Source organism: Argopecten irradians, chromosome 4, assembly GCF_041381155.1.
Source record: "Argopecten irradians isolate NY chromosome 4, Ai_NY, whole genome shotgun sequence".
In the NCBI taxonomy this organism is placed as follows: domain Eukaryota; kingdom Metazoa; phylum Mollusca; class Bivalvia; order Pectinida; family Pectinidae; genus Argopecten; species Argopecten irradians.
The window spans coordinates 17,681,389-17,699,520 of NC_091137.1; the positions used below are offsets into that span (position 1 = coordinate 17,681,389).

Consider the following 18,132-nt stretch of genomic DNA (forward strand, 5'->3'; position numbering starts at 1 on the left):
ACGGTAACAAAAGAATTACAATTTAGAATGGCTGAGATGAGTTTTACGATGTATTTTAATGATTATAAAGCGTCCTTAACATGGTAATTTTTCAATTTAAATCAAGCTACCTGCATTTAGAAATGATATTTAGTGTGTCGTCATAACATTATGCAACCCTACTCGATCTGAATATACCGGCTTCACACCATCGGCACATTGTTGTGAAACATAGAAAAAAGAATTAATTCTCTCGCTAAGACATATAAACAAATTGATCTATTAAGAGACGTTTTTTAAATAGTACATAGACTCCCTTGATGGACATTTTTTAGTCTAGTTTGTGTGTATTGAATTTTTACTATTTAAGGTTTGACATTATGTACTTGAACGTTTTAGGAAAATTTTCTAGAATGAAGTACGAAAAATGTGCAAGCCCATTTTTCTTTCAAATATGGATTTTTAGAAAATTTCAGTTGGCGAAAATGGGGGGGGGGGCAAAAAGACATGTTTGCCCCTCCCCACGTCCTGGGGAACGTCCTGGGGGGGGGGGACGGGGAATTCCCCTCTCCCCCCCCCCCCCCCCCCGCTTTCTACGCCCCTGTATACCACAGGCCAAGGGAGTATTGAGTCTCACTTATAAATCATTGCACAGGCACGTCTATTTATTTATGGAGTGATACCTTACGATAAAGTGGTGAGAGTTGTTTCCCTTGGAGCTGTTTATAAAATATCGATTACGACAGGATAAACCCATCAACATTCAAACAAATTATTGCAACTTATAAATAAATCAAACGTCATGCGACGGCGAATTGAATATTTGTAAGGTTAGTCGATATTTTGCCGAAGAAAATGATATTTAGCTACCCGGAAGTCACGGGAATGTTAATATCACGTTACAGCGCCACCTAGTAGTCAACCCAACAATTTCTGCTGTCAGAAACGAAAATAGTAAAAACCCAGAACTATAACCGGGGTGAGAACGTTATCGGTAAGTATCCGGGAATTACCACTGACATTTTTGACATATTTTACTTAGTTAGTTCAGTTGATCTATGGAAATATCCCGTGTCTGTCCCCTTAAACCATAACAGGTGCCCGCTGGAATCAAGTTGACAGTTGCTAGCTAATCACATATGATATCTCTAGAGAGAAATACAGATAGGTTCTAAAGTAAGTAATTCTGCTATTTGTATAGAGTCTTCTATGGACGTTGTTCGTCGATTGTTATTGTTGTTATAAATGCTAAAGGTATTTTACCATGTTAGTAAGATATATCTTGTATTTTGACTGTATAAAAACAAATTTATGAATTTATAATCTGATAATTGAGATGTATAATTTTAAGCATAAATCAGCACTTGCATTGGTCAACAAACACCGACTGAAAACAGAATATTATCAATGCTTTTCCTTACTTTATCGCTTAAGTTGAAAATGTACATCTCATGATCAAATACATGCACGTTGAATTTGCACAAACTTGTACGTGTGTACAATTTGTACACAAATATGTCACTTAATATCATCTCCATGACCTAACAGAATATTTCTAGTTGTGAATTCATTAAGCTAATCATATAAGCCTACATTGATTGTTGATAGCATGTCAAGGATTCTTATCATTGTTGATTAACTGTGATAACATTTTGACTGTTATATGTTTTATATGAAAGGCTTCATTATGTATTAATATATGCATTGTAGTATATAGAAACAGAAAAAAAATCTTAGTGTTTAAACCAGGAACCTCAGCTCCAAACACTTGTAATATTAAACCTGGTGTATACAATCTATAAATATTGATGTTGACTTGAATTTCTTGGTCGCTGGTATATTAGATGTGCATGTTCCTGTTGACTGTTCCCTTGATCCTTTCACTCATGGTTTTGGTATACATTTTATATCCCCTTTTCAACTACATGTACATTGTTTTCTGGCTTCAAACAAGGCTTGATTACAGCGAAGTTAATTAGAGGCTTCTGGTTAGTATAAGGATCATTCTGGTCCAGAAAGGCTTTCTATTAAAAAAAAACATTTAAGTTGCCATACATATAGCCAACCAAGCAGTTATAATCTTTGAATTGCTTCTCATATTTTCCCAGTAAAGTTTTAAGATCTAAGCCAGTATCTATTCAAATCTGTACATTCAAACAATTGCATGATTAGAGGTTCATCTTTTTAATCCCAGAGCTGGCCATGCAGAATTTAAATGATTAATTAAACTCCAAAAGAGATTGAAGTTTAGTCAGTTGCAATGTAGATACCAGTTGTTGCCCTTGAAATTGTGAGCTCTTTTGAGAAGAGAGGTAATGTGCCAGCATTTGAATGCAGACCAAACTATATTCAGTACTTGTGTCATTGTGATCAATATGTTCAAGTTGTTGTTTTTATGTTATGAGGAAGAAAAATGATAATTGATAAAATATCTGATTAATTGTTATTTTTCATGATGATACAGACAAAGTAGTCAATGAAAATTTTGATCAGATAAAGTCAAGATTTATTAATTGTCTTTCAGATGAATTATACCTTAAAATTTTGTGATCAGTTTTCCATTAGAATGCATAGGACCCTTTTATATTCCAGTCTTTTGCACATTTACATGTGCACAGAACTTAAGATATTATAATTGGTATTTTCAGGTAGGTAAATTACCGTGTAATTATACTTTATACTCCAACTATCTTAGCCTTCAATCAAGTTCACTGTATAAAAATAGTCTGAACTACATTTCATTTGCTATTCTGATTTCCTGGTATAGTGTTTTAGGTACATTACAGCTTCTCTACTCAAATAATGTCAAGTAGAAAACACATCATTTTCTCAAAAAAAAGATCATATGATATAAATTTTGATATATGTTTTGAGTTAGATAAGGTAATTTACCTACCTGAAAAAGTATATGACCCAATTAGGTCGTACACTGAGGGTTATATTTTGATATCACTTTCAAGAATTGATAAATTTTAGATATCAACTGGAAAACAGGCTGATAAGTTTTATACAATTGTACTAGAATTCCTACATGCATTGGTTGACTTCAGCTGAAAATATTGACAGTAGAATTCCTGTAGGCAAGATAGATTTCAGCTGAAAATTTCCTATAGGCATTGATTGATTTTCCCCAGGTTCCAAAACCACCCACTTCAATAGAACTTGCATATGGTACGTATAATATCCATAGAATGGACTGATTTCTTTTATAAATAGAGTGAACCCAAATTGCTGTTTGTTATGTAGAAGAGCAGACATTTTCTCCAGTCTCCTAGGCCAAAGCCAAGAAAATTTTGTTTATTAATTTACAGGGTACTCACTGGTACATGGAATAATGCTGGGTTTGTAGGTTAATTGTAAAAGAGTTTGGAGGATAAAAGATTCAAGATACACCCCACTACCTACTGCATGCATATCCTCTTTTCATTGATTTTCATATATTTGATATACACATGTATAGGGTAGATGTGATCAACAATCAGCCAATTGCTATTACAAAGTCTTGTAGTAACAAGAGTCGAACTGAATCAGCAGAACACATGTTTAAAATAAAATCAATAACGCCCTGATACTTGATTGCAGACGGAACTGTTTATAATATTTTAATTCGCTGTGTAAACACACAGTCCTGTATTTTTAATTTGCACTAGAATTAAACAGTCAGATACCTTGTTAACATATATAGACAAGCTTGTCTCTGTTGTATCCTTTGATTCATAGATATCTAGATGGTCATGTACATCTTGCATAGTCTGCTATGTATATTCCTGGTCATTTATACTTATTTATATACAGCTGGCCCTGGTATCTACAATTGATACATGTATAATTTAGTGTATCAATGACCTTCACCTTTAGGTGAATCCTGTGAGAGATTCATCAGTATGATAACTATAATCTATATACAAATGATGCATGTACTTCTTCCCACTGCCAAGCAACATCTGTGGTCGGTAGCCTGGACTGGATATGTTATGATCAATATATAAACAGTTGTAGTGTAATTAGGAGGGGAAGCTTGTCAGAAGTGGATGTAGAATAGATATTATATATTTTACCTGTATATAACACACATTGCAGTCATTATACAATCTAAATACATGCTTAAGTCAATGATAAATGTAAGTCAGCAGTTTAGATTAGTTTTGCAAAATAAGTTAATAACTTATGATAGCATCACTAATATTGTTACTTGGCTCTTGTTAGTAAACATTTTTGATATATTTTGAGATTCTTATGATTTGCTTGCAACTTTACTGATTTAACAGTTTGTGATTTTACTGATATTTTATGATAGCTATACAATTAAAGTGAATAGTCGGGCAAAGAAAACCAGTCTAAATGCGTTCATTGGCCTTCCAAAAGTTCTCACATATTAATACGACGGCCAAGTTCTGCTTACGTTTCCCAGTTCTGACAATTAAAGTAAAGGAAAGTTGAAAGCATTGAAAGCGAGGCTGCGTGTAAATGTAACCACAGACATAGTCAGCCGGGAGGACGTTTTAGGATTCCTATACTTTAAATTAATTTCTTCGTACGCAGACAGATTTTGGCGAGAGATTTTATTTTTCTATTTCATAAGAAATTATACTGGATACATTCACACCATTTTTACCGACTTTAGCCATCCTTGCCCGACTGTTCACTTTAAGAGTTTCAACATTATCAATCACAATTTGTTGCACTAAAGTGTAATTTATATATATTTCATGTTTTACTTTTCATTAGGAATAGAAGACTAGTTTTTTAGCTTCATGATTATGTGTGAACATTACTGAATTATCCCTTTATTTTTCCTATTTGTTCGTGATTTTCTGTTTTGTTTATGATTTATTGATTAAATGCTTGTGATTTGCTGATTTTGTTTCTGATTTGTTATTGGTTTGTTTACTGATTTGTTTCAGTGGTTCCCGTGACCGTGCTTCAGTGTGAGGCCACTGGACACCAGGACATGGATGATGACAAACCGTTTGTATGCTCACAGAATGGTTGTGGACAGGTATGTATACCATTTTGAAGGTTATCAATAAGTCATGAGTTTTGCACATGTATCCAAAAAATGTCAAAATCCCAATTTCCAGGTCTTGATTTCTTATACAAACTTGTAAGTAACAAACAGACTTAAATAAGAAATTATTAACGTAAAGGAGGAAATAACTTGTATTTTAACTTAAGGTGGTGCTTAGTTTTGAGACCTATACCGAATCTGTATACAGATAAACCATTTGATTTCACACCGTTTTTCCTTTGTAAAAGATGATATTAGAATAATATTTTGATTGCCACTGGCATCGCTGATCAAGCATAAACTATACTCATCTTTAGAACAATAATCGCTGTTTAATCATGTTTATATATCTAATTAATACAAAAAATGATATAACGGTAAAATAATTTTTGTTGCTTTTGGTGAATGTGCAATCAGTACTTCATTCCATATAGTACATAGTGCCAAGAAATTGTTTTCAGTATGCAATTAATTATTTTTAAAGGTTTTATCTTGAAGTAAAATTTGAAGCTCAAACTTTTTAAAAGTAGTAATGGTGTTAAGTAACTGAAGAAAAATACTAAATCATCTGCTCCTATTTTTGATAGAGAAAAAATACCATTTGTTAGCAGTGGAGCATCTTTAAGAATGTAGCCCTATATATACTAATACACGATAAGTTATATTTAGATCACAATTATAAATAGATCTTTTAATTGATAGCTAATAGTTGTAGTATGTACCTATATTTACATATATGTTACTTTATTTGTATCATAAGAATAATACAATTCACTGTAATAATAGAAAAAAATAAAATACAATTAATTCTATATAAACTGTCATATTTATTGAAATTGAATATTGTGAATCTGTGACAGTTTTCAGAAAATGTGAAATATTATGTCATTAATAACCAAATACTAATAATCATTTTGTGTCAGTTTAATACATCTTTAGAGAAATTCAGAGGCTGGGCTAGAGCATTTTATGTCTCTGTTTAGATAAAATACCTGACTTTAATTAAGTACTGATATTTATATTTCAGCAATTTACCAATGAAGATCACCTTGCTGTGCATATGAGAAAACACGAGATGTCCTTGGCTTTAAACTTACAAAGTGGCACTCTGAATACTTTGACTCCAGGACGATCTCCAGGGCGATCACCTTGTGGTATGGGAGCAGCAGGACTCTTCCTAGGTAAGGACTTCAATCTCGAGTGGTAACTCAGGACTCTTCCTAGGTAAGGACTTCAATCTCTAGTGGTAACTCAGGACTCTTCCTAGGTAAGGACTTCAATCTCTAGTGGTAACTCAGGACTCTTCCTAGGTAAGGACTTCAATCTCTAGTGGTAACTCAGGACTCTTCCTAGGTAAGGACTTCAATCTCTAGTGGTAACTCAGGACTCTTCCTAGTAAGGACTTCAATCTCTAGTGGTAACTCAGGACTCTTCCTAGGTAAGGACTTCAATCTCTAGTGGTAACTCAGGACTCTTCCTAGGTAAAGGACTTCAATCTCTAGTGGTAACTCAGGACTCTTCCTAGGTAATGTACTCAATCTCTCACTCTCTAGGTAGGACTTCAATCTCTAGTGGTAACTCAGGACTCTTCCTAGGTAAGGACTTCAATCTCTAGTGGTAATCAGGACTCTTATAGGTAAGGACTTCAATCTCTAGTGGTAACTCAGGACTCTTCCTAGGTAAGGACTTCAATCTCTAGTGGTAACTCAGGACTCTTCCTAGGTAAGGACTTCAATCTCTAGTGGTAACTCAGGACTCTTCCTAGGTAAGGACTTCAATCTCTAGTGGTAACTCAGGACTCTTCCTAGGTAAGGACTTCAATCTCTAGTGGTAACTCAGGACTCTTCCTAGGTAAGGACTTCAATCTCTAGTGGTAACTCAGGACTCTTCCTAGGTAAGGACTTCAATCTCTAGTGGTAACTCAGGACTCTTCCTAGGTAAGGACTTCAATCTCTAGTGGTAACTCAGGACTCTTCCTAGGTAAGGACTTCAATCTCTAGTGGTAACTCAGGACTCTTCCTAGGTAAGGACTTCAATCTCTAGTGGTAACTCAGGACTCTTCCTAGGTAAGGACTTCAATCTCTAGTGGTAACTCAGGACTCTTCCTAGGTAAGGACTTCAATCTCTAGTGGTAACTCAGGACTCTTCCTAGGTAAGGACTTCAATCTCTAGTGGTAACTCAGGACTCTTCCTAGGTAAGGACTTCAATCTCTAGTGGTAACTCAGGACTCTTCCTAGGTAAGGACTTCAATCTCTAGTGGTAACTCAGGACTCTTCCTAGGTAAGGACTTCAATCTCTAGTGGTAACTCAGGACTCTTCCTAGGTAAGGACTTCAATCTCTAGTGGTAACTCAGGACTCTTCCTAGGTAAGGACTTCAATCTCTAGTGGTAACTCAGGACTCTTCCTAGGTAAGGACTTCAATCTCTAGTGGTAACTCAGGACTCTTCCTAGGTAAGGACTTCAATCTCTAGTGGTAACTCAGGACTCTTCCTAGGTAAGGACTTCAATCTCTAGTGGTAACTCAGGACTCTTCCTAGGTAAGGACTTCAATCTCCTAGTGGTCAGGACCTTCCTAGGTAAGGACTTCAATCTCTAGTGGTAACTCAGGACTCTTCCTAGGTAAGGACTTCAATCTCAAGTGGTAACTCAGGACTCTTCCTAGGTAAGGACTTCAATCTCTAGTGGTAAGTCAGGACTTCAATCTCTAGTGGAAACTCAGGACTCTTCCTAGGTAAGGACTTCAATCTCTAGTGGTAACTCAGGACTCTTCCTAGGTAAGGACTTCAATCTCTAGTGGTAACTCAGGACTCTTCCTAGGTAAGGACTTCAATCTCTAGTGGAAACTCAGGACTCTTCCTAGGTAAGGACTTCAATCTCTAGTGGTAACTCAGGACTCTTCCTAGGTAAGGACTTCAATCTCTAGTGGTAACTCAGGACTCTTCCTAGGTAAGGACTTCAATCTCTAGTGGTAACTCAGGACTCTTCCTAGGTAAGGACTTCAATCTCTAGTGGTAACTCAGGACTCTTCCTAGGTAAGGACTTCAATCTCTAGTGGTAACTCATGGTCTGGACTCTTCCTAGGTAAGGACTTCAATCTCTAGTGGTAACTCAGGACTCTTCCTAGGTAAGGACTTCAATCTCTAGTGGTAACTCAGGACTCTTCCTAGGTAAGGACTTCAATCTCTAGTGGTAACTCAGGACTCTTCCTAGGTAAGGACTTCAATCTCTAGTGGTAACTCAGGACTCTTCCTAGGTAAGGACTTCCAGTAGGACTCAACTCTAGTGGTAACTCAGGACTCTTCCTAGGTAAGGACTTCAATCTCTAGTGGTAACTCAGGACTCTTCCTAGGTAAGGACTTCAATCTCTAGTGGTAACTCAGGACTCTTCCTAGGTAAGGACTTCAATCTCTAGTGGTAACTCAGGACTCTTCCTAGGTAAGGACTTCAATCTCTAGTGGTAACTCAGGACTCTTCCTAGGTAAGGACTTCAATCTCTAGTGGTAACTCAGGACTCTTCTTCCTAGGTATCAGGACTTCAATCTCTAGTGGTAACTCAGGACTCTTCCTAGGTAAGGACTTCAATCTCTAGTGGTAACTCAGGACTCTTCCTAGGTAAGGACTTCAATCTCTAGTGGTACTCAGACTCCTAGGTAACTTCAATCTCTAGTGGTAACTCCCTTAACCTGCTCACTTTCTGATTTACATGTACATAATGCATTGGAATGCTATTGGCATGACGTCAAAGCAATATTGTTGTGACATCATAACATTATATAACAGTTCTGTGTATGCAGACTGTCTTGCCCTGGATAAGATTAATAGAATTTTCCTTTGGAAGTGGACCGACCCATGTTTGATTATTTTTCTTCAATACTTTAATATTGTCTTAGCGTCAACATCGCATAGATGCTTCAATGCGTCAAAATTAATGACTTTTTCCTACCTTAGTAATAGAGTTATCTTTTCCCTAGCAACCATGGGATATCCCTGTGAAGCATATGCATGGGAGAAATAAATATCTTAACCTCACCAGAAGTGTGTATTTCTCTGTCCAGAGCATAATTTTATTTATTTATTTTAGCTAAGGGCCAATCTCCCTGTGTTTATCTGATTGTCAACTCCTGTTGCATAGGGAAGATTTATAGAAACATGAAGTCAAACCTTATTACCGGTATATGCAAAAGTCGATGAAACCATAGTAAAAAGAGTTACTCATACATTCAAAAGAAGTGAACATCCACAGCTAGTGTAAAACTTGGATCAGGACCATAAAAATGCTTTGGCTTTATCGTAATATTATAAGTTATACCAGTAGTTCTAGTAAGCAGGGTTTAACTGTATGTGTAGTAGTTATTTACATCTTATATTGCAGATCAAACTCCGACACCAACTAAGTTTCTTCGGAATTGTGAGGAGATTGGGCTGTTTCAGGAGCTGAAAAATCCTTTTGAAGAAGCATTTAAGAAGGCATTAGATACTGATGGTGCTGTGATACAGGTAAATTTAGATACCGCAGGTCCAGTGATTTAAAAATGTCACCAAATAAATATAAGAACTTCTTGACACCTAGGATAATTTCTTTAAAGTTTGAAAGTTAATGTTTCCATGATGAATTGATATGGAGACAAGATTGGAATTTATTGGTGAAAAAATAATCATTTAATTGAGAAAAAACTGGTGCAATCTTCTTACAGAGTGGAAGCCCATTTCCAGGGCCGAGCTCGAATGAACTCAACACTCCTATTCCTCATCAAACACCAAAAGTCATTCATGGAATCAAACGAGAGAAAGTAGACCCTGATGATCTCCTTGACAACAACATAGCTCTGAATCTAACCAAGCTGAAGACAATAGAACCAACATCTACGACAGATGATGACAGTGATGTCATTGTGGTATCTGTTGACGACCAATCCAAGACTGATGAGGCACCTAATGTCTCCATAGCGACCGGTGTCACTGTTGCTGGACCGACAGTTACATCTAATTTGTTAGTGACAGCTGCACAGTCAACAACTGTGTCACCGTATGTATGACAAGAATTTGATCTCTGCTGTTCCTGATCTAAGCTTTTGTTGGTTTAAGTTAATGATGAGGATTTCATTAAACGAAGGCAAACATTTTTGTTTCAGTACAGTAGCTGTGAGGCGTGTTCAGAATTTCATCACCTTTAATTAGGAAATTCATACCTGCCTCAAACTCAGCGATTAATAGTGCTGTCATACTACACACCATAGTGTTGAAAAAAGTATCATGTATCAAAAAAACAAAATAGGTATATAAGGTTACTATATTAGATTATTGTGTATTTGATATTCTGTTTTCAGGCCCAAGACAACCATTGGTGTGGCCACTCCTGTCATACAACCTCCACAGTTTGCCACATGTATGCAGGTGTTCCTCCAGCTTCCCTCGGGGCAGACGGTCCCCGTCCAAATTCCGGCCACCATCACCAACCCTGGGATACAGACTATACAAAACACAACAAACCAAGGGGTACAGCAGCCTATAGTCAACCAGGGCATACAACCAGTAGTGCAAACAATCACCAATCCGGGCTTACAGAATATTCCTAATGCCAATGTTCAGAACATCACAAATGCTGGTGTTCAGAATATTACTAATGCAGGAGTACAGATTGTGCAGGGTTCTCCGAGCATGATACAGAAAATCCCCACTCCTGCTGCAGTCACACCCGTCAGTCAACCCTCCCCCTCCGTCAGCCCCGCCCCTCAGTCCGTGCTGTCACACTCACCAAGTAAGCAGCAGCCATCTGGGTCTGGACTAGCCCAATCCTCTCTGACAAAACAGGTGAGATTTGTGATGGTGTTCATAACGCAGATTTAGTTCAGTCTTACTGTATAACATAACAGCATGGCTACTTTTTCGTAGATCCGGCCTTCAGATGTCACTTGCCGAAGGGTTAATATTTATCTTCTTTCATTGTCCTGTTTTACTGTTCGTGTCATATTGTGTAATCGTGTTCGTTTTGTGTGTCTTGATAAAGGGGCAGATCGCCTTGAAAATTTGACAATTTTTTTTATCCAAACGGTTTGAATTACTTCTTTGTCCCATGTATAACATGAAGTTTTCATTGCTGCTATCTTTCAGGGTTTTGAGCTTGGAAAATATTTTATGGGTTGAGGTATTCATGATTAGTGATGGAACTATTATTATACTATATTATCAAAATTCGCTATGTAGAAATCACCAAAAAAAAACAACCCAAAAAACAAAAGTTTCTTTAAAAAAAATCATAATGATCAGGCTATGGTATTGATTAAAACAAACCAGCATGTGATGTTTGTATTGCTTGTGTTTTACTTGACAAAAGAGTGCAAGTAAATTTTTACATGTTAATTAAAATTTTGACAGAGACTCAAAGCAGCCCTTCAGCAACAAACAGTACCATCACCAGGTTCACAGAAAGCATCATCCCCAGCCACCAGAGTGATACAAATGTCACCTGACCTAAACCCAGCCAATCAAATCACTGTAATTTCCAGTACGACGAATTACGCCCCAGGACCAAGTATGTCGCCAATGTCGGAGACGGGTGTCAGTATAGCCTCTGACGTGTCCTCCCCAGACACAGACATGCCGCTACTGTAAGTGCTGTTTAGAGTGTAATACTTGTGTGTATGTTTTTGCTTTATGTACCATAAACACCTGTTATAAAGGTAATGTAAAAACATGCAAGGTTTAGGAGCTGGAGGAAAGCTAGATTTCCATTAGAAAAGTTCACAGATCTATGATCGATACTTGTTGTCGTGTTATTAATGCACCATATTAAAAATGTTTGGACCAAAACATTATGTTATAGAAAATCTTTCCAGTAAAACATATCAAAATACATATGAGGAAAGACAAAGTATCATTCTACCACATCTTGAATATGACAATTTTTTTATCATTTTCGTATGTGAACAAAAGAGATTTTTTTTGCTCTTTTCTTTTACAGAAAACGAATTAAAAAAGATGAAGGCAATTCGGATGATAGAAGAGTAAAGTTTTTAGAGAGAAATAGGTAAGTGTATAAAACTGGGTCCTGTATAATATTTCTTTTGATATTTGATTCTTGTCATGTGATTTGAAATGACTTTAAAGCTATGATGATATCATTATGAATTTGGGGGGAAAAAAATTAGTAATGAGTTTTTGATTACACATTAAAGTAAAAAATGCATTTTTTTCTGTCTCCGCGATGAAATTGATGAGAGGGTAGCATGCGGGGAGCATATAAGGTTATCCGTGTCCATCCTGCCGTGTCACTGACTGCCCCATATTCTTTTCTTTATAGAAGTGGGCCGTTTATGTTGTACAGCCATTTCTTGTTTTCATTAAATATGAGCTAATGTATTCTCTGTTGATAGGGCTGCTGCTGCACGTTGTCGGCAGAAAAGGAAGCACTGGATCACAAACCTGGAGAAAAAGGGGGATGAGCTTCAAATGGTCAACAATCGACTTATGGTAATAAGGCAAAAAATTCCTCTGATTTGCTGGGTCATTTGAATTAAATCTGGTTATTCTACATATTTGCCAAGTTGTATAGAGAAATTACCTGTATTTGAGATTGAAATCCTGTGATAGAACTGTAACAAAAAGAAACCATATCTTGACAAACTTGTAGATAAATTCATGTAAAATATTGGTCAGTAGAGGTGATCTTGTTTAGATGAAATGTAATACATTAATTTGTTGTTATGCTTTGTAAGTATGACCCTTAGATTACAATAGAATGCTATCTGTCTCACTACAATATGGAATTGTTAAAGGAAGATTTTAATTGTATTGTTCATTTTGTCTAACACCGTCACCGTATTGCATATGTATATTATATCTTCTATAATAAAGTAAATAAAGACCACCTGGTATAAGCATATACATGAAATACAGTCAAATCTGCCTATACTAGTATAAAGACAACCTGCTTAAAATGACCGCTTTCTCATGGCCCCAAATTGTTAATTTCAAAACAATTTGATCTGTGTGTATAAAGACTTCTTGACCATAAAGATCCCTTAGGTAGTCTTTATAGACATGTTGAACTGTATATGGGCCCAGTTTCATGAAAATTCCTTAAATTTAAGGAATCCCAACATAAAATTCTCCATAGGAAAGCATTACAGAATTTAAAGAAGGTTCCTTAACTTAAAAATGTTTCCTTAACTTTGGTAATGCTTTTCTATGGGAAAACTTAAGTTAAGGAATCCCTTAAAGTTAAGGAATGTTCATGAAACTGGGCCATGGTCCAGGTACCAGAACACTGGAATAAAAAAAATTATATGATACATGCTCCAATTAAACACCCCAACAATTGATCAAAGAACATTTATCTGACTTGATAAGATTGTTAAAATTAACATCATTATCCTGATGAAATATGATGCTGTTTCAGTCAGAGATAAATGGACTGAAGAGTGAAGTGGCCCAGCTGAAGACATTACTGCTAGCTCACAAGGACTGTTCTGTCACTCTACAGCAAAAGTCACAGGGCCAGTTCCCATACCAAGCATGTATGTAGTAAAATAAGATAACAATCTTTGTGATCAGGTATTTCTATAACCTGTATATTTTCCCATTTTGGGACAGTTTGGCGTTAACACCTCAATTGTGTCATTCCTTTTGAGGTTTTGATCTCACTCCACACAACAATGCTAGAACACCTTATGTATGTTACACACCAATTCATGTCAAAAAAATGACAACCAATGCATAAATATTTACATTACCACTGCATAGTACCTATATGTTGCTACTAAGCCCAATGTATGATATTTTCCAGTATTAACATTGTCAGTTAGGCTCTGGCATACTAATACCACAATCAGAGTTCAAAAGGTCAAGAAATGACTGGGTTTTATAAATTCTCACGAAAATATTTGAAATGTTGTACTTATCGTTATATATCCCGTTTTATAGAGGGGACTATTTCATCTATTGTTATTGTTATAAAGTCAGTTGTCAGTTGGAAACACGCCGGTTGTTATAAAGTCAGTTGTCAGTTGGAAACACGCCGGTTGTTATAAAGTCAGTTGTCAGTTGGAAACACGCCGGTTGTTATAAAGTCAGTTGTCAGTTGGAAACACGCCGGTTGATTGTTATAAAGTCAGTTGTCAGTTGGAAACACGCCGGTTGTTATAAAGTCAGTTGTCAGTTGGAACACCGGTGTTGGAACGCCGGTTGTTATAAAGTCAGTTGTCAGTTGGAAACACGCCGATTGTTATAAAGTCAGTTGTCAGTTGGAAACACGCCGGTTGTTATAAAGTCAGTTGTCAGTTGGAAACACACCGGAAGTTAAGTTGCATGTTAATACTGGAAAATATCATACATTGGGCTAATAGCAACATATAGGTACTGTGATGTGGTAATGTAAATATTGGGACATGGACACTTACTAGGTTGAATACGGTAAAGTATTATTGAGGAAGACACCATGTATTGTCTTGGCAGCTACATGCCTGTTTCGATTATTCTTAAACATTACAAAATTCTCTCAAAAATTATCATGTTATAGTACATTTGTAAAAAATAGTTTTCTTCATTCAGACTGTGGCAATTAATCTAGTCTCTCTATGTTACATTTCCAGATTGACTCTCCGCTGAGACCCTACTTTATAAAGAGTGTTTTCACTAAAAGTAAAACATGGAAGATACTGAGCATCCTAAACACATACCTATCACATGCATATGAAACACACATGCACACAGAGGAAGGCAACTTTAATTTACTACAGTGTTTTGATAGGACATTAAACAATCCTGTATCTTTCTTTGTTTTATGTTCCAGTCTCCATGTTAGAGACTGCTGTGCCTGGTGCTGGTGAGGCGGGCGCTATCCTAGAAACAGATGCATCATCTGCTACAACAGGACCTTCGACTGCCACCTGGGTGACAGCTTCGTCCCCTACAGTGATAAAAACGTCGTTTAGCACAGGAACTGCCATAGCAGGACAAAAGACAATAACAATCATACCAAAAGTAGTCAAAGCAGAAAGTACAAAACCTATCCGGAAAAAATGACACCTGTTTATCACTATAGAAATGTTATTATTTATATCATATTGTCTTGTGTACTCTGAACTGGCAGCCGTTTAAGCTTCTATTTCCATGTTAGCATTTATCACCTACAGCCCACTGGCTCTGTCCCACTGAATTGTTGTTGTACAATATAAATCGTGGATGGGAAACTTTCACTATCGGGCACAAGTTAACCAAGAATTTTCCATGAAAATATTAAAGGATGGAAGGGGAAGAGTTTTGTTATTAAGAACTTTCCATTTACTCTTGTATTTATTTATCAATATTCCGAATATTTCAAGAAATCATTAGTTAAAAGTTTTGTGATTGAATATTTAAATTTTAAAGTTTTAAACTACACTCTGTTAAAAAAATATTTTAATGACAAGGTTGGATTATGAAACACATGATCATGAAAAATTATGAATTTCTTTGAAAATTGATATTGTTAATCACAACATGAAATTATTAATAGCATGTCAGAATTAAAACAGAATAATTACATAGAATATAATGTGCCTAGTTTGCCACGGATATTGTTACCAAATTCTTTCTTTATATAAGTTGTAGCAGTCTGTTGGTTAAAAAATCTATTTGTAGCAGTCTGTTGGTTCCGTGTAGCATATTTCTTTCTGCACTTTTAGCATGACTGATAGTAAAGTTAATAACTTGAGACTGATAGTAAAGTTAATAACTTGACCTTTGAGAGAGCATTCTAATAAGTTTTAAATGCTTTAGTTCCTGTATACTGTTCTAAGGCAAGCAAGGTTGTATGTCAAATGGTCTAAATTGTTAATTCATGATAGTACCACGGTTACTAGTAAATGTTTTGGTAATGAGTTTAAATGATTTTTGCCTCCACTAGATGTACCCCTCAGTAGATGCACCATTTCGCTAGAATTCAGATTTACTGCAGATGAAAATTACCTGTTGCTTGTGTTTTGTATTTTTGTACCCCCATCTAAACCAGCCTGTATGCCAGATACAACTGTCAGATTCATATACAAGATGGAGTCACTCTTGTCACAATGGACCAAACACGATTCATGTACATTATATGTATAAATGGTGTGTACTATATCAATCTATTACAAGGTCAGCTTCAGAACAGTACCTGTCTTTGTTTATTCCTAAATACCTGGTTGTGTACAATGTTTACCTAGATCACCGTGTGCCACCTCATCAACTACCATTTACATACAGCACAGGGGCTTGATACCGATTCCCAACACATACATAAGGATCATTGGTGTGGGAGTAGAGTCAATCCCCTGTGGTGTGCAGTCCAACCAATCAGATTTATTCTAATATTCAGTAGTCTATAGCTTGACTATTCTGATGTTAAAATCCAAGTACCGGTACTTTACGGTGTGATGTTATTATCTTCTTTTTGATATCATGCAAATGTTTACATGCCTGACATTGATCTGCCTGCATGGGTATAATTCAGGATACTTTTCATTAAATATACAAATGTGTTGTTTTATACACAATTACATATAAATGTACACTCACAGTCTATGTGTGCAGGCAAATTGTGCGAAAACACTACATTTATCCCAATGAAAAATGGACAATTTACCAATTTCTAATCATTGACTGTTTTAAGATTAAGCCATATTTTTGTTTTTGAAACCTTGGTATAGGCCTTCCCCTCTTGTAGCGATGAAACAGACATTGTCATTTGTTTTAACTATAAATTGGTTTTTTTGCGGAGATGATCAAAAAATAACCAAAATGTTGCAAAATTAACTGCCTTGCCAATAACCAAAACACTTAGTGTCAACCAAGTTATTGTAATCTGTATGCGTTATTGTAGCCAGTAATAGAATCCTCCCTGTTTTTGTAGTAACTATAAACCATATATATGTTTCTCACAGTGTTAGAAACAATATTACATTATGAACCCACAGTTACAATATTCTGAAACCACTGAGACTTGTCTACAATATTCTGTAACCACTGAGACTTTTCTACAATATCAACCCACAGTTACAATATTCTGTAACCACTGAGACTTGTCTACATTATCAAACCACAGTTACATTATTCTGTAACCACTGAGACTTGTCTACATTATCAACCCACAGTTACATTATTCTGTAACCACTGAGACTTGTCTACATTCTACATTATCAACCCACAGTTACAATGTTCTGTAACCACTGAGACTTGTCTACATTATCAACCCACAGTTACATTATTCTGTAACCACTGAGACTTGTCTACATTATCAACCCACAGTTACAATGTTCTGTAACCACTGAGACTTGTCTACATTATCAACCCACAGTTACATTATTCTGTAACCACTGAGACTTGTCTACATTATCAACCCACAGTTACAATGTTCTGTAACCACTGAGACTTGTCTACATTATCAAACCACAGTTACAATATTCTGTAACCACTGAAAGTTGTCTACAATATCAAGCCACAGTTACAATATTCTGTAACCACTGAAACTTGTCTATAATATCAATCCACAGTTACAATATTCTGTAACCACTGAGACTTGTCTACAATATTCTGTAACCACTGAGACTTGTCTACAATATCAACCCACAGTTACAATATTCTGTAACCACTGAAATTTGTCTACATTATCATCAGACAGTATATGTTTGTACCTATACTTTCTCTTATTGTATTGTAAACCAGCTTATTTTCGCTGCGATTTGTTAACGCATTTTCATGCCTGGCTACTTTTTCGTGACAATTTAATATCGTAATTTGAGTTATAATGAAGGCACTACTGAATGTAGGACCCATTTATACCTAGCACTTTTTCACAGCAATTTAATTTCAAGATTTCTATATTTGCATGTGAAATATGAGAAGTTAAATCATGCACAATAATAAGTTGGTTTATAGTAACAGGATTCTGTGATCATAAAGACTTGACAGTAATTATCAACCCACATCTATCTTACTGTATCCAGTAGAAATATTCTGATTTATCAGGAGTTACTTCCCTTGGATTAAATCAGAAACACAGACTTTGGTATTAATGTCTATCTGGGATTTAGTATTGTGTCTTATTGTAGCCAGTAACTTGATGCTGTAACCAAGGTGTTTTAGTGAACGTTTACCTCGTTTTTATGTTTTATTTTAGCAAATTGT

The 18,132-nt window shown here is 36.0% G+C and overlaps 1 protein-coding gene across 2 annotated transcripts; it reads left to right on the forward strand.

The window, feature by feature from the left end:
* Positions 1–814: 814 nt before the first annotated feature.
* On the forward strand, positions 815–15,586 carry LOC138320809 (cyclic AMP-dependent transcription factor ATF-2-like). 2 transcript variants are annotated; one of them, XM_069264036.1, is made up of 11 exons: positions 815–973; positions 4,884–4,978; positions 6,015–6,168; positions 9,362–9,486; positions 9,684–10,015; positions 10,317–10,800; positions 11,365–11,597; positions 11,951–12,016; positions 12,363–12,459; positions 13,388–13,505; positions 14,780–15,586. In XM_069264036.1, the coding sequence occupies exons 2-11, from the start codon at positions 4,931–4,933 to the stop codon at positions 15,010–15,012; spliced, it is 1,890 nt and encodes a 629-aa protein (XP_069120137.1). In that variant the 5' UTR covers positions 815–973; positions 4,884–4,930; the 3' UTR covers positions 15,013–15,586. The 2 variants fall into 2 exon arrangements, with proteins under 2 accessions (XP_069120137.1, XP_069120136.1); XM_069264035.1 differs by lacking the exon at positions 815–973 and adding an exon at positions 1,002–1,155.
* Positions 15,587–18,132: the final 2,546 nt, after the last annotated feature.

Bases quoted from the DNA above. Each gene is read 5' to 3' on its own strand.
- LOC138320809 (XM_069264035.1), top strand. The intron at 9,487-9,683 runs GTAAATTTAGAT...ATCTTCTTACAG, and splicing joins CTGATGGTGCTGTGATACAG to AGTGGAAGCCCATTTCCAGG. The intron at 12,460-13,387 runs GTAATAAGGCAA...ATGCTGTTTCAG, and splicing joins TGGTCAACAATCGACTTATG to TCAGAGATAAATGGACTGAA.